Source organism: Dermacentor variabilis, unplaced genomic scaffold (genome assembly GCF_050947875.1).
Source record: "Dermacentor variabilis isolate Ectoservices unplaced genomic scaffold, ASM5094787v1 scaffold_16, whole genome shotgun sequence".
NCBI lineage: Eukaryota > Metazoa > Arthropoda > Arachnida > Ixodida > Ixodidae > Dermacentor > Dermacentor variabilis.
Window position 1 is genome coordinate 4,106,698 of NW_027460324.1, and position 22,864 is coordinate 4,129,561.

General features: G+C 48.2%; 2 protein-coding genes across 3 annotated transcripts in view; both read left to right on the forward strand.

Moving 5' to 3' along the window:
• Positions 1-5,428: 5,428 nt before the first annotated feature.
• Positions 5,429-8,226, forward strand: LOC142568118 (uncharacterized). Its single transcript, XM_075678192.1, has one exon. It carries the CDS (start codon positions 5,446-5,448, stop codon positions 6,634-6,636), a length of 1,191 nt encoding a protein of 396 aa, XP_075534307.1. The 5' UTR covers positions 5,429-5,445; the 3' UTR covers positions 6,637-8,226.
• A 14,267-nt stretch (positions 8,227-22,493) lies between these two features.
• Positions 22,494-22,864, forward strand: part of LOC142568068 (AP-5 complex subunit mu-1-like) — a 244,330-nt gene continuing 243,959 nt past the window's right edge. Inside the window, exon 1 of one of the 2 annotated variants that reach the window (XM_075678152.1) lies at positions 22,494-22,824. In XM_075678152.1, coding sequence (XP_075534267.1) covers positions 22,800-22,824 — 25 coding nt within the window. In that variant the 5' untranslated portion in view covers positions 22,494-22,799. The remainder of the gene's footprint in view (positions 22,825-22,864) is intronic. The other variant, XM_075678151.1, reaches the window with a different exon arrangement.

Below are 22,864 nucleotides of genomic sequence, written 5' to 3' on the forward strand. Positions count from 1 at the left end.
ACCGGCGCTGGGGTTTCAAATACTGATATATGGACCTTCATTTTCTCATCTAATAATCAAACTATATTTTAGAAATGACTTCCTTCAGGGTTCTCAAACAATCCTTCACTAGTCTAAACTGATTTATTGTTTCGCGTTAGTGTCCTTTTAACTTTGGGTAAGTCCATCAATTTCAGTACCCTCTGATATTTCCTCTTTTATTTATTAATTAAATTTCTTTGGCCGCTATTTCCACTTGGTCTTCTGAGTAAAAAATCACATCTGGCATTTCCTCACGCGTCGTCCGTGCTCTAGTTTCCCTCTTAAAACTCAACTTGATAGGTTTGTGGTCGCTACCTATACTTCTGGAGCCCTGTTCATCTATAACCACGGCTCCTAATCTATCGTGCATCCTATATACGTGACATTAACGCATAATATATTGTCGAGTGTCGACCCCCTACCTCCCATGTTATGATCCCGTCACACTTTTCAGAGAGTTACAGACAACTAAGTTAAGCCTCTCACACATATCCAGCAGCATGTTACCTGTGGAGTCTGTGTACCCATCCACATCTTCAACATGCGCATTCATGTCTCCTAATACAATTATCTCGCATCCTTTTCCTAGCTCATTGAAGTCCGCTGCTATACAGTCCAACATTTTTTTGTTTTCCTCTTTAGCATTTGATTTTGTGCAAAGGTATACAAAGCCTAGAAGTGTTTTCGCCCCTGCTACTTTTCCTTTTAGCCATAAATGCTCCTTGCATTCCTGTTTGACCCTTTGACAATTTGTATTTTTATGAATGAGTGCTCCAATTCCCCCGCCCTTTCTGCTACCCTGCACTCTGTTGCAGTATTCCCATGCATAATCAGGGTTACAGGGCGGTTGTTCCATGTCCCTAAGATGTGTCTGTACAAACCCATAAACCATTAAGTTCTCCTGCCTTAGGTGCTCTTCGATTTCCTCCCATTTTAGCCTATTTCTGCCACCTTGCATGTTAATGAACCCTATGTCTGACTTAATTTTGCTCTGGTGCTTATTCCTGTCGCCTCTCTTACAGTACCGATGTTTTCTTGTTTGTGGTTCCTCCCTCGAATCGTCCACGCCTACACTGGTTCTTTCAGGGCTCTGGGTCGCCCTAAAAAAGCTGTTGCCTGGCGACCCATCCTGCCCCCTCCATGGATGCATGGATGGATGAAAGGTAGGAGCGTCCCCTTTGAAACGGGGTGATGGCAGTTGCCACCATGCTCAGATTTTTATTTTGCCTTTTATTTTTATTTTTATCTGTGTTGCGTGTTATTGAATGTCTCGATTTTCTTTAAACACGTCTTCCTACCCTTTTAACCTTATATCACCTCTCTGCTTTTGAGCCACCAATCCTCCAATCGCCTTTTGCTAATTTCCACCGCACATTTATTTACATGACTATTATTATCTCTGAACCCTAGGGCCTCAGGAAGGGTGACTGTGGCCGCATCGACATCGGACCTGATACCATCACATTTTAGTATGAGGTGTTCCATTGTTTCTACATATTTACCACAAACAGTAAATGTGTCTTCTTCTTAGTTAAATTTCTTTTTATAGCTCCGCGTTCTAAAACATCCTGATCTAGCTTCAAAGAGTAGGGCACTGCCTCTTGAGTTATCATAAAACGCTTCCTTCCTGATTTGCTGTTTCCAGTATCGATATAGTTCCACACTATGCTTCTTTTCCATTGAACTTATCCAATTTTCACCTTCCGTGTTTTTAACCTGTCATTTAATGCTCTGTCTTTATTCGTCCTCGTGTCTGGCATACTTACTGGTTAGCTTCCTCGTTCTTCTCCGCCATTGTGAGTCAGCGCGCTTTCTGTATAGGTATTTAGATACTTTAGCTGCCCACCTGTTATCGTCCAATTTTCTCAGAGGTTTTTGGTATAGGATTTTACTCTGAGCTTCCCGTGCTTCGAACGATGTGTTGTAGCTTCGACGGATACCACACGATGCCCAGCCCATATCTCCCTGTACTGCTTCATTTGTGGTTTTCCCGGGGGCACCTAGTGCTAACCTTCCCACAGCTCTCTGATTTACTTCTAGTTTCGACTGAACCTCTGCCCTTAAACACAGGACCGCATTCCCGAAAGTAAGCCCCGGCACCATTACTCCCTTCCAAATACCTCTCAGTACTTCATACCTGTTGTACCCCCCCAATGCCCTGTTTCATTATCCCGACATCTCATCGCCCTTTTGCTATGAGAGACTGTTCGTGCTTTTCCGTGTACATCTTCACTTTGTTTATCCATACCCCGAGATATTTGTATTCGGCCACTCGGGGTTTTACATGGCCTTGTATTGTAAGCTCCTGATAAGCTGTATCGTTGAAAAACATCCCACCGGACTTAGCTGCACTAAAACTGAAACCTAACCTGTCTCCTTCGTCTCCCCAGTAATTAACCAGAGTTTACAAATCTTCCTGGCTATCTGCTAACAGAACAATATCGTCCGCATACATTAAACCCGGTCGTAATTGCTCAACACCCTTTTCGCCTAATCTGTACGACAGATTATACCCTAGATTGCTTTGTTGTAACCTTCTTTCCATGCTCATATAAAGCATGAACAGCTGCGGTGATAGAGGACAAACTTGCCTTAATCCTTTGTGAACCTCGACAGTTGTCGTACTCTTAATTCCTCCCCATGTTATTTCAACATTAATTTCTCGATATATTTCCTGTAGAAAATCAATTACCTCATGACCGACACCTTCAGCTTTTAATATGTTCCACAGGAGTTTCCTGTTCACGTTGTCGTATGTACCACTTATGTCCAGGAAGGCTAAATACAGAGGTCTATTTTCCGCCTTAGCTATTTCTATGCGCTGGGTAAGCACAAACAGGCTATCATCTAAGCGCCTACCACTTCTCTGAACCTGTTCTGAAGTTCTCCGAGTATTCTATTACTTTCTACCCATGACTGCATTTTTAATTTCACCGCCTGTATCGCCAGCCTATATATAACCGATGTTATCGTAATTGGTCGGAAGGATTTTATGTTCTTCTTATCACCTTTCCCTTTATAAATCAAATTCATTTTACTCTGTTTCCAGCTGTGCGGAATTTGCTTATTTGTAATGACTGCCTCCAATGCTTTTATCAGCGTTTCCTTGCTTCTTGGGCCAAGTTCATTAATTAACTTGATTGGAATTTCGTCTATCCCCGCGGACGTGCATTTTGAAACATTTGCTTCAGCTTTTTTTCAGTTAAGATTGGTCAGTTCTAAGCTGTTGTCTATTATGCTATCCTGTGCTGCTTCCTCATTTGGGGCGATTACCCTATCGTCTTTCCTTAATGACTCTGCTATAACTGAACCAATGTAGTTCACAGCGTCATCTCCCTCTAAACAATTTCCTTCGGCATCGTGAATCTGTTCCTGTTTTCTGTGATTCGCTTTACCCAGCCAGCTTATGTTATTCCAGAATTTTCTTGACCCCCCTTTAGTTGCATCGCGAACTTCAGCCAGCCAGCGATCACAGGACTGCTTTATTTGCGCCTGGACGAGGACCTGCACTTGTTGTTTCTTTTGTCGATAATATTCCCATTTTTGGCCTATTTCCTCTTCAGATAACTGTGCCCTCTTTGCTACTCTGTGTTCCCGAGATGCCCACCGTCGTTGTTCGGTGGCCTCTCTAATTTCCTTATTCCACCAACTTTGTGGCTTCCTCTTTCCTCTCCAGCGGTTTAGTCTTTTTACTTTTTTTATTTTTGTACCAATGAGTAGTTCTAACTGATTATAATCCCACCTTTCCATGGGATGTTTCTCTATTGCGTCCTCTATGCCAGCCGTTATTTGCGCTATTTGTTCATCATTTAATTTTGCGTACTCTTTTTGACTTCCCTGCATTTCTCTTTTGAGTAGGGCTCCCAACTGTAGACTAATACGCTTATGATCACTTCCGAGGCTGTACTTCCCCTCTTCGTCTATTTCCATTATTGCGAGCTTGCTATATAACCCCTGCGACATTAAGCAGTAGTCAGTGGTCGTTTGTCTGTTACGGGACTCCCACGTGATTTGTCCCTCACACTTAGTTTCTCTATTTACTATAACTAGGTTGTGTCGCTCACAGAAGTCTAGCATCAACCTCCCATTACAATCTGTGTATCCATCCAGATCCTCGATGGGGCCATTCATGTCACCCAGCAGACAAATATCGGCACCTTCTCCCAAGTGATTTATATCATCATCAAAACAATTCACTAGATCTTTGTTCTCTTGGCTGCATTTGTCCCCTGTCCCTAATTAAGCTACTAATAGCCATGCCTTTTTACAGGCAAGGGTACCTGATACCCAGACATGTTCTTTGCAAGTTAACTTTATTCTTTGCCAATTTGTTCCTTGGTGTATGAGCATACCTACTCCTCCTCCCTTCCTCTCCGTTGTTGTTCTATTGCTCCCTTCCCAGACGTAGCTTTCAATAAACGGTGGGTCTTCTAGATCCCTCAGATGTGTTTCGCATAGCGCGTATACACCTACTTCTTCGTCTTTTAACTGCTGTTCTATTTCTAGCCACCTCGCTCTCTTTCTACCGCCTTGCATGTTTATGTACCTGTTCCTGGTGTTAAAAATCTTTGTAGTTTTCTTCCTGGACCTCCTAGTGGCCATTTTATTGGCGTCAGCCTCTATTGTTGCACTTTCTACACTGTTTCTACCTACCCCAACGCCCTAAGGCGCAGTGGACCCCTAAAAAAAAATTGGAGGACGCTTAAGCTTCGCCTTCAAGAGTGGAACGCGACAGCGTTCCCATCAACCCGCCAAGGGGTGTAAGACAAAGCGCTACGGCGCAGGGATCACTTACGAGGCGCCCCGCATCGGACTTTGCGCCCACTTATCACACGGAGAGCGTCGAGCAACGCAGCGTTCGGCGCGGCAACGAAACGTGCGCCAGAGCAAACGGAACGAACCAAAGAACTCGGTGTCTCGGAGGGGGAAACGATCTACGCCAGCCAAACGTCGTGATCGCCACGGGCAGAGAGATAGATAGATAGTAATCTAAAGAAAGGAACGGCGCTTGATTCTGCAACCCGCGTGAGAGCACGGCGAAGCGTCTTCAGGGGAGAGGGAGTCGGGGCTGCGACGCGCGTGGCACCGGTCCGCGCACAGCCCCAATGCGCGCATGGCGCGCCACATGTCGGGGCAGCGCCGTACATTGAGAGGAGGGGGTCTTCTGTGTTTCCCGCAAGATGGCTCTGCGTGTGCGGTAAGCGCAGAAGAAATGTAGAGGAAACGTACTTCGCTACTCGTGTAAATGCGACTTCTGTAAGTTACATGCACATAATTACCGATATACACCGCAGTATAACTTTCTACGGAAAGTTTTTAAGGCAACACCGCGTTCACTAGAAGCGCGTTTGTACCGCTTTCAAACATCGAACTCGTGGCTCAGTGAGACGCGTCTTGGCTACCGAAGTGGAAGGACGTGCTATCATGTGCTCCCTTGTAGGGGCGGTTTCAGCGGCCCGTTTGGGCCGTGGTATCAGGTGTACTGAAAAGCCGGCTGAAGACTACCAGGTTGTTCTGCCTCATCTGCCCACAGGTGCTTCTGTTTTAAACACCGTTTTTTTGCATGCCGATGTGAAAGCCAGGCCATATCGAGTGGAGCATGTCCGAGATAGCCTTGCACGTCTTTCGTTGCTGCCGGAAGTGGTTGCCCTCGGGGCATACCAAATGAATCACCTGTGGGCAGTGACGTTTAAGGACGAGGAAGGCAAGAGGAAGATATTAGAAGCTGAAGCGTTCAACGTTAAAGACCACCGCTGCATGGTCATCGACCCGCGCGATCGAGGTGTCCGACTGAAGCTATACTGGCTGCTTCATGGCGTACCGGACGAAGACGTGCGAGTGGCTTTGGCGCCGTTTGGAAAAGTGACGGAAATTAGCAGAGACAAGTGGAAGGTCAAGGGCTGCATTGACAAAGGATCAACCACCCGCTCGGTGACGCTGAAATTATATGTGGGCCTCACTGTGGACGACCTACCACACCAACTGCGTGTTGCTGAGGATATGGCGCTCGTCTTCGTTCCTGGCAGAGCGCCGCTCTGCCTCCGATGCCGTGGCATCGGACACATCCGGCGAGAGTGCCGCGTTCCACGATGTGGGGTCTGTCGTCGCTTCGGCCATGATGATTCCCAATGTGTGCGCTCTTATGCCAGCGTTACAGGCCCACTCCAAAGGGACGTAGTATCCGAACACATGATGGACGCCGCAGATGCCGAAGAAGCTAGCAGGGAGGACAACGACGTGGCAAAGACTCCTGCAAAGCCCCTTGAACCCTCCCCAGGAGCTGTCCAGGAAGCGAACCTGGGGGGCGAGCCCTTGGCTGCAGCCCCGGAAACGAAGCCAGAGACTGCAACATGCGACGCAGGCGTGAAGGCAGCAAGCGCGTCATCGTCACTGCCGCAAGAAGTCGGCCAGGAAGCAACGGACGTCGAGATGCTTATGACCGGAAGCATCGCTGCAAAGCGTGCTCACGAAGACACTGGCAATACAGGAATAACTACTGCGTCAGGCACCGGCGAACCTCCAACGAAGGCATCGACTACGCGGCGGTCTATCCTTAAACCGAAGCCGAACGTGCCGCCTGGCAGTAGGGTGGCCCCTAAAACGCCTCCGCCCTAGCGGAGGACCCGTTCCAGTAGCCTTCAACGATGACCACAAGAACCCCACAGCAGCGATGTGAGTAGGACGCTTGGCCAAGCAACCCCATGAGATGGCGTCTAACTTTAAATCTAGCCTACGCGTTGCGACATTGAATGTGCGAGGAATGTGTTCGCGCAGGCGGCAGTGTCAGATTAGTCGCATGCTTTTAGAGAATGACGTTGACCTTCTGGCTGTACAAGAAACAAAAATTGAGAGTGAGGAGCAAACAGAACAGATGGTTCAAGTTTTTCGATCTAGATACAGTGTATGTGTGTGCCATGCTGTTGGGCGGTCAGGAGGCTGCGTCATTTTTATTCGCAATAGCATATCGGTTGTAGAAAAAGTGTCCACCTGCGAAAGTGGGAGACTTGTCGCATGTGATTTTATTTTTGCTGGTCTACTGTGGCGCGCTGTGTGCATCTACGCACCGAACAAAATTCATGAACGCGAAATTTTTTTTAAGTATGCTGAAGGATTTTTGAAAACAGAACGACATGTTGTGTTTCTTGGGGATTTCAACTGCGTCTGTACAGCTGAAGATAAAACGACTAGCCTCAAAGTACGCGATAGAAGCGCTGAGCTGTTGAACGCGATAGTAATTGAGAGAGAGCTTGAGGACATTGGTTATGCAATGACGCGAGATGGCCAAGCACGGTATACGCACTTTCAAGGTGATTCCCATGCGAGGCTTGATAGAATATACGTACCGGCGAAGTTTGTACCACTGTGTTCCTCTTATGAAACACAATATCTCAGTTTTAGCGATCATAGTTTGGTCTCGATTACGATTGGCGAAAAACGAAAGAGTGTCAAGTTTAATTGGTTCCTGTGGAAGTTCAATGAAAAACTGCTGCAAGATGAATTGTTTGTCACGAGAGCCAAGGAGTATCTTTCAAATGCCCTGCATACGGAAACCAACTGTTTCATATCAGTATGGGAGCAGTTTAAATGCGACATTAAAATTGCTGCCATCGATAGAGCATGCGTATTGCGTCACAAGGAAAGGCAACTAGAGAAACAGTTACACAGTGAACTGGTGTACATGCTAGGGGTAGAACATGAAGTGCCTGGAGCGTTTAAAAAAGAAATACCAGAGGTGAAAGCGAAACTCGAGTTGATCGACGAAGATAAGTACCGCGGCGCAATGATAAGGGCGCGCACTGAAAAGTTGTGGCTGGGCGAAACGCCCACTAAGCGTGTGCGAAGTGAAGAAAAGAAGCATGCTGCAAATAAGGAGATAAATGAAATTCGATATTACAACAAAATTACACGAGAAAGCGAAGAGATAAAATGTGCATTTGTTGAATTTTATACCGAACTTCTCGGAGGAAGAATTTATGACCCCGAGTACTTCAAAGCCCACTTTCTAACTCTTATGCCAAGATTAGAGGACACGGTTAGAGAATCACTGGAATCTGAAATTAGCGTGGCCGAAATCGAAGCGGCAATCGATGACTTGGGTAATGGCAAATCACCTGGGCCAGATGGACTGGGTGCAGCCGTATACAAATTTTTTAAGGCAGAAATGGCAGTGGCTTTACACCGAGTGATCGCTGAATGCTATGAAAAAAAGCAAGCGCCTCTCTCGTTCAAGACAGCGCACGTAGTAATGATCCCCAAAACTGACGATCCTGCAAAATTACTTTCAGTTGAGTCCTACCGTCCCATTAGTTTGACCAATACAGATTATAAAATATACATGAAAGTGTTAGCTAGAAGGCTCCAAAACGTTATTAAGTCCCTCGTTGGCCCGCATCAAACCTGTGGCATTAAAGGTAGAACAATTTTTACGAACATACACATAGCAAGAAGTATTCTGGAATGTTGTGACGCAATGCATGACCGCGTAGCTATGATTCAGCTAGATTTACATAAAGCGTTCGACAAAGTTGTACATGAAGTTCTGTTTTTATTGCTGGAGCACGTAAATGTTGGATCTGTAATTACTGAAGGTGTTAAAATGGTGTATCATGATTGCACAGCCAAATTAGTGATCAACAAAGAATTAAGTATGTCAATTCCTGTGCGGTCGAGTGTGAAACAAGGATGTGCGTTGTCCCCTCTACTTTTTGCGATATACTTGGAGCCGTTTTGTTTACGTTTGTTTGCAACACCATGTATTCGAGGCTTCACTTTTTTCAGCAGTGAAGTTAAGGTCTTAGCGTACGCGGACGACATAGCCGTGTTTTGCACTGATGCTAGAAGCGTGCAGGAAGTTGTCAGTGTTGCTAAGGCGTTCTGCACAGCAACTGGTAGCGTGATCAGTTGGCCGAAATGCCTTGGATTTTGGCATGGCAACTGGCAGAGCACACCCGAGGTGTACTGTAATATGAATTGGACCGTCTCCCCCGGAAAGTACCTCGGTGTCCCGCTAAATAACTACCTCAATGCTGATGAATATTGGTCTGAGGAAAATAAACGCGTCAAAAATGCTACCGATAAATGGGGTGGCCATAACTTTTCAATGTTCGCAAGAGCTTCCGTTTGTAATATGTTTTTAATTGCAAAAGTGTTCTACGTGTTGCAAGTGATGGCCATGGCAAGAACTTCGGTTCAAAAAATCCACCGAGTGTTTGCGACCTTTATTTGGGGATCGCAATGGGAGCGCACAAGCCGGTGCAATTTGTTTCACAAGGTGAAAAATGGTGGACTAGGGCTCTCACACCTGTTTTTCAAGCAGCTGGTAAGCAGATTCTTCTTTGTGCGGGACCAAACTGATGTGTTTTTGAGAACTGTGATCCAAGCACGATTGCATGATTATCTATCTGACTTTGTCGTGTCAACTGTTTCTTTCGGAGCTGGACCACTCAGTCCTTATTTGCGTGAAGTGGTTGCTTCTGTACGCCTGCTCAAGGCAAGGTTCTCATATGAATACTTGTGTGATGTCACGAAAAAGCGTCTGTATTCTGATATTCTCGATGTATTTTTACCATTACCGGTTTACCGAGCTGCCTACAGGCTAGGTCCTGAGCGCGATGTGCTAAAGCGCGTTAAAAAAATGCCAGTGAGACCCTCTGCTAAAACGTTCTTCTTTCAATTACATACCGACACTCTCCCTGTAAAGCCATGGTTACAAAGCAAAGGTCTTTTTGTACCTTGGTCGGTAAACTGCTTAATCTGTAATAAGCCAGAATCAATTGAGCATATTTTTATTGACTGCCATGACGCCCTATTTCTGTGGGACGTCCTACAAAGAACACTTAAAAAAGAATTGCCGATAAGCCCTTTTGGAATCCGGTTTCTTCCACGTGCAGAAACAGGGGAAGCGCCGAGTGATATGCTAATGCTGCTTTGCATGCACAGCGTATGGAAGACGAGAATGGACATCAGGCATTGTCATATACAGGCTCACTCAGCAAGACACTATTTTGTTGAGAGCATTATATACACACGCGACTTGTTCAGAGCACTATGTGAACCCCCGGAATGGCTTCCTGTACTTGACCAATTGGCTTCTGTGAAGCCCTTTTAAACACCTTACACTGGCCGAGCTGTGGCTGGTGTTTTTAGAATATGTACATGTCGTGTATTTGATCTTTTTGTTGGCGTTTGTGAAAAGGCAATAAAGAAAAAAAAACTCGTGGCTCAGTGGTAGCGCCTCCGTCTCACACTCCGGAGACCCTGGTTCGATTCCCACCCAGCCCATCTTGGAAGTAGCTTTTTATTTATGAAGTGCCTGCCGTGATTTATTGCTCACGGCCAACGCCGCGGACGCCGACACCGACGCCGACGACACCGGCTTTTCTGCGACACGAGCTCCTTAACGCTATCGCGTTAAAAGCTACTGTCCGACCTGCCAAGCGCCAGCCGATGTCGGCTCCGAGCCTGATGGATGGATGGATGTTATGAGCGTCCCCTTTGGAACGGGGCGGTGGGTTGCGCCACCAAGCCCTTGCTATTATACTGCTTATCCTACATAGGTTAAACAATGAAAGAAAAACTCTATGGACTACCACGGCCAAATTTTCTGATCCCTTATTGCGAACTGTGCTTTTGCCGTGCTTTGTCCATCTTTTGCCGTTTCCCTACTTCTCTTCCACCAATCCTCCAATCGCCTCTTACTAATGCCTATTACGGACATGTTTGGTTTACCACTGCTCCCGCTGAACCCAAGGTCTTCAAGGAGGCCAGTGGTGCCTAAATCGACCGCTGGGTAGACGCCTTCACATTCTAATAAAACATGCTCCGCCGTTTCCCTAGCTTTACCGAAACAAGCACATGCTTCTTCTTCCTTATTATATCTCGCTTTATACACTCGCGTGCCGTTCGTTGCTGGACGCGCGTGCCGTTCGTTACTGGAAAGTACCGGGCTCGCAGCGTTAAAGAAAGGAAACGCATCAAGGCAGATAACGATTATCGTTGTGTGGCAGAAGGGGCAAGCCAAAGGGTGTAACTTTGCCTAAGAGTGTAGGTATACGTGTTCTAAGGCATCCCGATCTCGCTTCGAAAAGTAATGAGCTTCCCTTTGAGTTATTATAAATGGTTTCTTTGCTGATTTCGTTTTTTTCCTCTTAAGTAGTTACTCATGGCAGGTTTCTTTTCCATTGCCGCGACCCATGAGATTACTTCAGCCTCTCTGACTTTTCGCTTGACCTTATTTGTTGCTGTGTTGCCCACGATACAGGTAGCATACTTGCTGGTAAGCTTCCTAGTTCTTTTCCTCCACTGTGAATCAATGTTTTTCCTGTACAGATACCTGAACACCCTCCCGGCCCATTTACTTCTTCCATATTCCTCAGCCGTTCTTCATACTCAATTTTACAATGATGGATGGATGGATGGAAGGTAGGAGCGTCCCCTTTGAAACGGGGCGATGGCAGTTGCCACCATATGCTCAGATTTTTATTTTGCCTTTTATTTTTATCTGTGTTCTGTGTTATTGACTTTCTCGATTTTCTTTAAGTACGTCTTCCTACCCTTTTAACCTTATGTCATCTCTCTGCTTTTGCGCCACCAATCCTCCAATCGCCTTTTGCTAATTTCCACCGCACATTTATTTACATGACTATTATTATCTCTGAACCCTAGGGCCTCAGGAAGGGTGACTGTGGCCGCATCGACATCGGACCCGATACCATCACATTTTAGTATGAGGTGTTCCATTGTTTCTACATATTTACCACACACAGTACATGTGTCTTCTTCTTCGTTAAATTTCTTTTTATAGCTCCGCGTTCTAAGGCATCCTGATCTAGCTTCAAAGAGTAGGGCACTGCCTCTTGAGTTATCATAAAACGCTTCCTTCCTGGTCTGCTGTTTCCAGTATCGATATAGTTCCACACTATGGTTCTTTTCCATAGAATTTATCCAATTTTTACCTTCCGCGTTTTTAACCTGTCGTTTAATGCTCTGTATTTCTTCGTCCTTGTGTCTGGCATACTTACTGGTTAGCTTCTTAGTTCTTTTCGGCCATTGTGAGTCAACGCTCTTTCTGTATAGGTATTTAAACACCCTAGCTGCCCACCTGTTATCGTCCAATTTCCTCAGATGTTTTTCGTATAGGATTTTACTCTGAGCTTCCCGTGCTTCGAACGATGCCCAGCCCATGTCCCCCTGTACTGCTTCGTTTGTGGTTTTCTCGTCGGCACCTAGTGCTAATCTTCCCACAGCTCTCTTATTTACTTCTAGTCTCGACTGAACCTCTGCCCTTAAACACAGGACCGCATTCCCGAAAGTAAGCCCCGGCACCATTACTCCCTTCCAAATACCTCTCAGTAGCTCATACCTGTTTTACCCCCACAATGCCCTATGTTTCATTATCCTGGCATCTCTTCGCCATTTTGCTATGAGAGACTGTTCGCCGCGTTGAAGCCGCGTTGAGACTGATGGATGGATGGATGTTATGAGCGTCCCCTTTGGAACGGGGCGGTGGGTTGCGCCACCAAGCTCTTGCTACTATGCTGCCTAATATCCTACCTAGGTTAACCAATGAAAAAAGGAAAAAAACCCTATGAACTACCACGTCCCAATTTTCTGATCCCCTATTGCGAACTGTGCTTTTGTACGTCTCCGTCTTTTGTCGTTTCCCTACTTTTCTTCCACCAATCCACCAATCGCTTCTTACTAACGTCTATTGCAGACCTGTTTGCTTTACCACTGCTCCCGCTGAAACCAAGGGCTTCAAGGAGGCCAGTGGTGCCTAAATCGACCGCTGGGTAGACGTCTTCACATTCTAATAAAATAAGCTCCGTAGTTTCCCTAGCTTTACCGCAGCAAGCACATGCTTCTTCTTCCTTCTTATATCTCGCTTTATAAGTGCGTGTTCTAAGGCATCCCGATCTCGCTTCGAAAAGTAATGAGCTTCCCTTTGAGTTATCATATATGGTTTCTTTCCTGATTTCGTTTTTTCCTCTTAAGTAGTTACTCATGGCAGGTTTCTCTTCCATTGCCGCCACCCATGAGATTAATTCAGCCTCTCTGACTTTCAGCTTGGCCTTCTTGTTGCTGTGTTGCCCGCCCCACAGGCCGCATACTTGCTGGTAAGCTTCCCAGTTCTTTTCCTCCACTGTGAATCAATGTTTTGCCTGTACAGATACCGGAACACTCTCCCAGCCCATTTATTTTGTTCCATATTCCTCAGCCGTTCTTCATACTCAATTTTACTGCGAGCTTCCCTCACTTCAAAACTAGTCCAGCCCATATCCCCTTGCACAGCTTCATTTGTAGTCTTCCCGTGAGCGCCCAATGCGAGGCGACCCGCTGACCTTTGGTTCCCGTCGAGTCCTAATTGTACCCCTGATTTAAAGCAAACAACCGCATTTCCAAAGTAAGTCCTGGAACCATTACCCCTTTCCACATACCTCGGAGGACCTCGTACCTATTGTATCCCCATAGCGCTCTGTGCTTCATTATGGCTGCATTTCTCTTCCCCTTGACTGTTATGGTTTTTTCCTGTGTTTCCATATATCCATTGCCTTCGTTTATCCATATACCAAGGTATTTATATTCTGGTACCCGAGGTATTTCTTGGCCCTGTATCTCTACTGTCTGTTCACTGTTTTCATCGAATACCATAACACCTGATTTTCTAACACTAAATTTCAAACCTAAATTGTTGCCTTCCTGTCCACAGACATTTGCCAGACGTTGCAAAACACTTTGCTTGTTAGCGAGCAACACAATGTCGTCCGCATAAAATAAACCTGGGAGTTGCTGCTCTATTACTGTACCTGCCTGTTTGTATGAGAGATTAAACCCGATATTACTTCCTTCTAGCGCCCTCTCCATCCTCACCATGTACATCATAAACAGAAGCGGGGATAAAGGGCACCCCTGCCTCAGTCCCTTGTTGATATGAACTTTCTCCGCGCTCCTCATCCCTTCCCATTCAACGCAAACGGTATTTTCTAGGTAAATCTCTCTCAAAAGCTGTAGACAATCGTTACCTAAGCCTTCCCCTTCCAGAATATCCCACAATATGTTGCGGTCTACGTTGTCGTAGGCTCCTGTAATGTCCAAAAAGGCCACATACAACGGTCTGCTTTCTGATTTTGATATTTCAATACACAGAGTAAGAACAAACAAGTTATCATCCAAACGCCTACCTATTCTAAAGCCATTCTGAAGCTCTCGCAAAATGTCATTATTCTCTGCCCATGCTTGAAGCTTTACTTTGATTGCCTGCATTGCTAGCCTGTATATTACCGATGTAATGGTCAACGGTCTATACGAGTGAATTGTCTTTCTCCCCCTTGCCTTTATAAATTAAATTCATTCTACTTTGTCGCCAACTGTCTGGTATTCCTCTATCTTTCAAAGTTGTTTCCACTGCTTTCACCAGAGCTTCCTTACTTTTTGGTCCCAGTTCATTTATCAGCCTAACGGGAACCTCGTCTTGCCCTGTGGCTGTGCGCTTAGGAATTTTCTCTTCCGCTTTCTTCCAGTCTAAATTTGTCAGCACCAGCTCCTTTTTCACTTGGGTCTCTTTCATGCTCTTTTTTTCTTCAAATTCAACCTCGTCCTTGCCTTGGAAAGATTCGGCTGTTACTTTTTGGATGTAATTTATCGCCGCTTCTCCTTCCAGTCTGTTTTCACCTTCGTCTAGGATATTGTCACGTGGTCGTGACGTCAAAGAACACAGTAGCAATACTGTGAAAGGCAAAAACTAGCTTTTATTGGGCGAACCTGTGCCCACAAAACAGGCTACCCTTAAAGCACAACGAGAGCGGCGAACACATTCGGCGATCGTCGAAAATCTGATCAGCGGGTCAAGCGCGTCGGCTTTTGTACAGCAGTCGTCGAATGTTCCAGACTAATCGTTCGGACCCGCGTGCCTTCCACAAAGTTCTACACCATTCGCGTCACGCGATGAAATCAGATAACACAAGGTTCGGCGACAACAGACAGCCGGGTAGAAGCATCGATAACTTTCGAGAAACTTCGGATACATGCAGGCGCGTCCCGCGCTGTGCGATTACATTTGTTAGGCGGCGAAATGTGGTCGCCCGATAAAGATAAGTACACGTGTCAATACCCCCCTCTTAAAGAGCATCGACCCGATGCTGCAAACAAACGAAAGTAATAAACAAAAGCACTCGTAGCAAAGAAAACAAAATAGGAAGTTCGTCAGCGTCCGTAAAAGGGTTTAAGGCGCACCACATGGACCACTTCGGATCGTGCGCGGCGTCGCTGTGAATGCGAAATGCCATCTGGCACGACCTCATAGTCCAGAGCGCCAATACGTCAGATGACCTTGTAGGGTCCGAAATAGCGTCGGAGTAGTTTCTCACTGAGTCCTCGTCGGCGTATCGGGGTCCATACCCAAACACGGTCGCCGGGCTGGTACTCGACGAAGCGTCGTCGGAGGTTGTAGTGTCGGCTGTCGGTCCTCTGTTGGTTCTTGATCCGTAGGCGGGCGAGCTGTCGGGCTTCTTCGGCGCGCTGGAGATAGCTAGCGACGTCAACGTTCTCTTCGTCAGTGACGTGGGGCAGCATGGCGTCGAGCGTCGTCGTCGGGTTCCTGCCGTAAACCAGCTTAAACGGCGTGATCTGTGTTGTTTCTTGTACCGCCGTGTTGTAAGCGAAGGTTACATACGGCAGGACCGCGTCCCACGTCTTGTGCTCCACGTCGACGTACATTGCTAGCATGTCGGCGAGGGTCTTGTTCAGGCGCTCCGTGAGACCATTCGTCTGCGGATGGTAGGCAGTTGTCCTCCTGTGGCTTGTCTGGCTGTACTGCAGGATGGCTTGGGTGAGCTCTGCTGTAAAAGCCGTTCCTCTGTCGGTGATGAGGACTTCTGGGGCACCATATCGCAGCAGGATGTTCTCGACGAAAAATTTCGCCACTTCGGCTGCGCTGCCTTTTGGTAGAGCTTTAGCTTCAGCAAAGCGGGTGAGATAGTCTGTCGCCACGACGATCCACTTATTCCCGGATGTTGACATCGGAAACGGCCCCAACAAATCTATCCCAATCTGCTGGAATGGTCGGCGAGGAGGTTCGATCGGCTGTAGTAATCCTGCTGGCCTTGTCGATGGTGTCTTGCGTCGTTGACAGTCTCGGCATGTCTTCACGTAACGGGCGACATCGGCGGTCAGACGCGGCCAGTAATACCTTTCCTGTATTCTCGACAGCGTCCGGGAGAATCCGAGGTGCCTAGCGGTTGGATCGTCGTGTAGGGCGTGCAGTATTTCTGGACGCAGCGCTGACGGTACAACAAGAAGGTAGCTGGCGCGGACTGGTGAGAAGTTCTTCTTCACGAGCAGGTTGTTTTGTAGTGTGAACGAAGATAACCCGCGCTTAAATGCCCTAGGGACAACGTCGGTGCTCCCTTCCAAATACTCTACGAGGCCTTTTAGCTCCGGGTCTGCTCGTTGCTGTTTAGTGAAGTCTTCTGCGCTTAATATCCCAAGGAAGGCGTCGTCATCCTCGTCGTCTTGCGGCGGGGGATCGATGGGGGCGCGCGATAAGCAGTCGGCGTCGGAGTGTTTTCTTCCGCACTTGTATATCACCGTGACGTCATATTCTTGCAGTCTGAGGCTCCACCGCGCCAGCCGTCCTGAAGGGTCCTTTAAGTATGCTAACCAACTTCAGCCAAGAGTTCAAGCTCATCAACAAGGGCACGACAATCACATACATCGAGGAAATTGTGGAAACCAGCAATAAATCAGGTGCTTTGCGTTCATGTACCGGACGCCCCCACAAAGCCGTGACCCAAGCCCTCACGCGGAAGACACCAACGTCGCCAAGAACCAGCGAGGTAGCCGCAGGCTGCAAGGACTGCCCCCGGAGCACGGACTTTTGCCTGAGACGACTAAGAAGATGGCCACCAAGTCCACCCCAATGGCAGCCCCAGCGTCCCCCGTCGTGCTGCAGCAGCCCAGGGAGCCTCCGACGTTCCACAGTTCAACTTTCGAGGACCCGGAAAGCTGGCTTGAGACGTACGAGAGAGTCGCTGCGTTTAACAACTGGAACAGCGACGACAAACTGCGATATGTCTTCTTCGCATTGGAAGATGTGGCCAGGACGTGGTTCGAGAACCGAGAAGCCACCTTAACGACCTGGGAACTTTTCCGTAGCGGCTTCCTGCAAACATTTACAAGCGTCGTGCGAAAAGAGCGAGCCCAAGCTCTACTGGAGACCCGGGCGCAGCTGCCGAATGAGACGATTGCGATCTTCACTGAGGAAATGAGCCTTCTGTTCCGCCACGCCGACCCATGCAGAAATGTCCGAGGAGAAGAAAGTCCGCCTGCTGATGCGTGGTGTGAACGAGGAACTTTTTGCCGGAATGGTACGAAACCCACCGAAGACCGTCGACGAGTTTCTCCGCGAGGCCACCAGCATCGAGAAGACACTCGAGATGCGAAACCGGCAATTCGACAGCCGCACGAACTCGACAAACTACGCCGGAGTTCAGTCACTGGCCACCGACGACCTACGCGAGACTATCCGAGCTGTCGTGAGGGAGGAGCTACAAAAGCTGTTCCCATCATCACAGCCTCAAGTGACTTCGATTGCCGACGCCGTGCGTGAGGAGCTCCAACAACAACTTGGAGTAGCTCCTGAATCGCCGGAGCCTGAGCCGCAAGCGATGACCTACGCCGCCGTCGCACGCCGTCAAGGTCCCCCTCCGCGACCGCGCCAGGGCCCTGTCACGCCACAGTTCCGTCGTCCGCCGCCGCCGCCGCTGCCAGCACGACCACCCATCGCCCAGCGCACCTACGCGAGGAAGACGGACATTTGGCGCGCTCCTGACCACCGCCCACTCTACTACCACTGCGGAGAAGCGGGTCACGTCTACCGACGATGTCCATACCGGGAGATGGGACTGCGAGGTTTCGCCGTGAACGCTCCGCGCCCGTAGCAAGGTGAACGCCCCCGTGATATCGCCGACTACCTCGTCGCTACTCAGTGCAGCTCTCGACGACCATCCCGTTCGCCATCACCAGGCCGCTACCTGTCGCCGCAGCGCCGACCATACACTGGCCCAGCCCGGGGCCGGTCAGCGAGCCCATATCCGGAAAACTAAAAGCAGCAACCGATGGAGGTGAGGTTGCTGTTCGTCGAACTGACGAAGATCCTGCGCCGCCGACGAAGACACCGCAGAAACTACCTCGACGACATAACGACACGCTGCCGTCCCGACGAAATCAGGAAGCCAAGACTACACCGACGAAAGACGACTTGACGACGCGACGTTCCAACTTTAGTTCAACACGACGCAGCCGTGATCCGACGCCAAGACCTAACTGTAACGCAAGGCAAAGAACCACCGACCTCGACGTGCTTCTCGACGGCCACACAGTCACCGCCTTAGTAGACACAGAAGCCGATTACTCTGTCATGAGTGGACCCGTCGCCGCCCAGTTGAGGAAAGTTAAGACTGCATGGGAAGGCCCTCAAATTCGGACCGCTGGAGGACACCTGATTACGCCGACTGGGATGTGCACGGCGAGAATTACCGTTCATGACCGGACTTACCCAGCACCTCCACCAGATGTCACGTGGTCGCGACGTCAAAGAACACAGTAGCAATACTGTGAAAGGCAAAAGCTAGCTTTTATTGGGCGAACCTGTGCCCACAAAACAGGCTACACTTAAAGCACAACGAGAGCGGCGAACACAGTCGGCGATCGTCGAAAATCTGATCAGCGGGTCAAGCGCGTCGGCTTTTATACAGCAGTCGTCGAATGTTCCAGACTAATCGTTCGGACCCGCGTGCCTTCCACAAAGTTCTACACCATTCGCGTCACGCGATGAAATCAGATAACACAAGGTTCGGCGACAACAGACAGCCGGGTAGAAGCATCGATAACTTTCGAGAAACTTCGGATACATGCAGGCGCGTCCCGCGCTGTGCGATTACATTTGTTAGGCGGCGAAATGTGGTCGCCCTATAAAGATAAGTACGCGTGTCAATATGTTGTTGTATTGTTGTTGACTTCGTGCCTCATAATTTTATGTGATTCCAAAATACTCTAGGTGCGGCCTTCTTTTTCTCACATATCTCTGACAACCAAAGTTCACTTTCACCTTTTAATTTTGCTTGCACCAGTATTTGAACCATAGACTTTTTCTCCCGGTATATTTCCCATTTACTGGTTACTTCATACTGTGGCAACTGCGCCTTCTTTGCCTGCCTGCGCTCTCGAGATGCTTTCTGTCGTTCGGCGATCGCTTCTCGTGTCTCCCTGTTCCACCAGCTTTTCGGTTTCTTTTTTCCTTTCCAACGAACATGTTGTTTCTCTTTCCGTATTTCTGTCGTTATCACACTTAGAAGCTCACCATATTACTTGCTCACCATACTATTCCTTACTTGGCCACTTGCCAAGTTCTTCCTCAACTCTAGTGACTATATTTGCTATTTGTTCAGCGTTCAAATTTGGACTGGCCATTGTGCTTTCCTTGCTCTCTTTCCCAACTACATATCCCATTTTCAAAATGATGCGTTTATGGTCACTCCCTATGCTGCTAAACCCTCCCTCATCGATGAACATTTCTCTCAACTTATCATGAATTCCTTCTGTCATCAGACAGTAATCAATGGTCGATTGCCGGTTTCCCACTTCCCACGTGATCTGTCCTTCACACTTAGGCCCTGTATTCACGATCACGAGGTTATGTTGCTCGCAAAGTTCTAGCATTGACTTCCCGTTATTGTCGGTATAGCCATCTAAATCCTGTATGTGGGCATTCATGTCACCTAATAGGAAAATCTCAGCACCATTCCCGAAACCCTGAATATAAGCGCTTATGCATTCCACTAACTCTTTATTCTTCTCTGTGCAATTATTTCCGGTCCACAAATACGTAACTCCCAGCCAAGTTTCTTTCCCACTCATTGTACCTGATAACCAAAGATGCTCTTGACATCGTGAATTTACTCTTTTCCATTTGGCTCCCTGATGGATGAGCATTCCGACTCCCCCTCCCTTTCTTTCCGACTTAGTTCTGTTGCACCCTTCCCACACATAATTCTCAATAACTGGCGGCTCTTCTGAGTCTCTAAGGTGCGTTTCTGTAACCGCATACACCCCTATTTGTTCTCTATGTAACTGCTCCTCAATCTCTGCCCACTTTTCCTTTCTTCTGCCGCCCTGCATGTTTATGTAGCCTATTGCATGGCGAGCTCTTGTTCTTGCTTTCCTCCTTTTTCTGTTATCGACGGCCATGCTCTTCTGATGTTCCCCTAGGGGACTTTCTTCATTACTACCTACTCTGACCTCCTGAGTGCCCGCGGGCCCCCTAAAAAAGCGACAGCGCGACCCCCAAGTCGCCAGCCCACTTCTCGTGCTAGCCTGTAATTGAAGTGGATCCCATCTCGTTTAAAACCACCACAACTTCTCACTTGCCTGTTTACTTCGACAACCTCGAAGCCCTTCTCTCGGCTCATTTTCCATATTGACTCATTGGCAGCCATTACGGCTCTTTGTACGTGACTGTCACGCACAGGCACCTCCGGCACCGTGCCCACCACGATCTGCACCTGAGGGGATAGGTCGCGCAAGTCGGCCACCCCCTTCGCCAAGCGCTGGGCTAGTTCTGGCCCTTTCCTGTTTAGGACGTCATTTAGCCCACCTGCTACTACGACAAGTTTGCGCACATGGGCATTTTCCGTGAGCTTTTCTTTTGCTCGCTCCATGACAGAACTCAGTGTCCGCCCTGGAAAAGTCCCTACCGCCACTCTTTTGTCGCGTTTCACCCTCTCCACAATTGCTTTTGAGCACCCAGCCATGTTTGAGTTGCCAGCGATAATCACCCTTTCACTCTCTCCTAGCTCTGCCTGCTTTCCTGTGTCCTTAATTTTCCGCGTGATTCGGACTCGACAAAGGGCATTGTCCCCTGGGCTCCTGCTTTTTCCGCGTGGCGGCCTCAAGGTAGGTGTCGCTCTTTCCAGCTTCCTGTGGCTGCAGCGTCGCCTCACTCGGGGCGTGTTGCGCTGCTTCACTATAGACCATTTTTTCGTAGGCGCCGCCATATTGTGAACGCAGTGGCGCCGCCTATGAGCAGCGCCATACTGGCTTGGGTGAAAGCGGTCTTTTGCATGGCAGGTATACGCTTGGCGGTAGGTTCTGGCGTTTGTTTTCGCGGTCGTGCGTTCTGTTTAGTATGACGTGCGTCTTCTACGTGGTAAACGGTTCTGTGAGACGTGCTGAAGTGGTTTAAGGCGTCATGGCCGGAATTTCTGCTGTCGTTGAGGTGGACGGAACACGCAGCGCGATGTGTGCGCGGATGAATTGTGTATTTCTGAATGTTCCAATCACTAATGTGACCTTATTGCAGTATTACCCTCTATTTTGAAGCTGCGGTTTAGGAGCCATGAAAAATACGCGACGATCGTAACAGCGTGGGCACCGTTCTGCTAGAATAGGAGCTGTGCTGTTCAGTGGCGTAGCTAGGTCGTCTGGCACCCGGGGCCCATAGCTCTTCTGTCACCCCCCCCCCCCGGGTGTAGCCGGCGGAAAGAGGGGTGTCTTCAGACGTATATGACACCCCCCCCCATCCACAGGCCCCTTGCACCCGGGGCCCACGGCCCCCCGGCCCCCCCTATTGCTACGCCACTGATTTCTCGTCCCCTTGACTGTTATGGTTTTTTCCTGTGTTTCCATATATCCGTTGCCTTCGTTTATCCATATACCAAGGTATTTGTATTCTGTTACCCGAGGTATTTCTTGGCCCTGTATCTCCGCTGTCTGTTCACTGTTTTCATTGAATACAATAACACCTGATTTTCTAACACTAAATTTCAAACCTAAATTGTTGCCTTCCTGTCCACAGATATTAGCCAGACGTTGCAAATCACTTTGCTTGTTTGCGAGCAACACAATGTCGTCCGCATAAAATAAACCTGGGAGTTGCTGCTCTATTACTGTACCTGCCTGTTTGTATGAGAGATTAAACCCGATATTACTTCCTTCTAGCGCCCTCTCCATCCTCACCATGTACATCATAAACAGCAGCGGGGATAAAGGGCACCCCTGCCTCAGTCCCTTGTTGACATGAACTTTCTCCGCGCTCCTCATCCCTTCCCATTCAACGCAAACAGTATTTTTTAGGTAAATCTCTCTCAAAAGCTGTATACAATCGTTACCTAAGCCTTCCCCTTCCAGAATATCCCACAAAATGCTGCGGTCTACGTTGTCGTATGCTCCTGTAATGTCCAAAAAGGCCACATACAATGGATGGATGGATGGATGGATGATGGATGGATGATTGTGGCTCAACCCTTTGAATCGGGCGGCGGCGGCGCGCGCCACCTAGCCTTTAAGGGTTCTATATGCATGCATACCTATGTATTCAGCCGCGTTGCAGCCGCGTTGAGCGCCCCTAGCATAAAATATACAAACTAAAGTATGCGACTAAATTATAGTAGCTCAACTTACGCGCTTATGCTGAAATGCGTCGCTGTTGATTTTTTGCCCTCTGTGGCGATCGCTGGAACTTGAGAGTGTGCGGGGCTGGTACTAGTTCAAAGTTTCATGTTCCGAAATTCTGGAGTTGAAACATGTGTTCGTGGGTGTCGTTTATGTAACTTGTGCGTTGAAAGTCTTGGAACATTGTGGAAGGAACAGAGGCTGACGCGCCCGCTTTGCCGAACCGAACCTTGCGGGGTCCCAAGGATCTGCATCTACCTTGTGGGGCGTTGTTTCGAAGCAGCGCACAATGAGCATTCGTGCCCTGTGCATCGTTAGCATACCGCACAAGGATGCAGCAACGACCATCTACTACAAGTAGGCTGCGTGCCCATTGCTTTGTTTGCTGCGCTGTCGC

Excerpts from the sequence above, each read along its gene's own strand:
- LOC142568118 (XM_075678192.1), top strand. The coding sequence starts at position 5,446 with ATGTGCTCCCTTGTAGGGGCGGTTTCAGCGGCCCGTTTGGGCCGTGGT.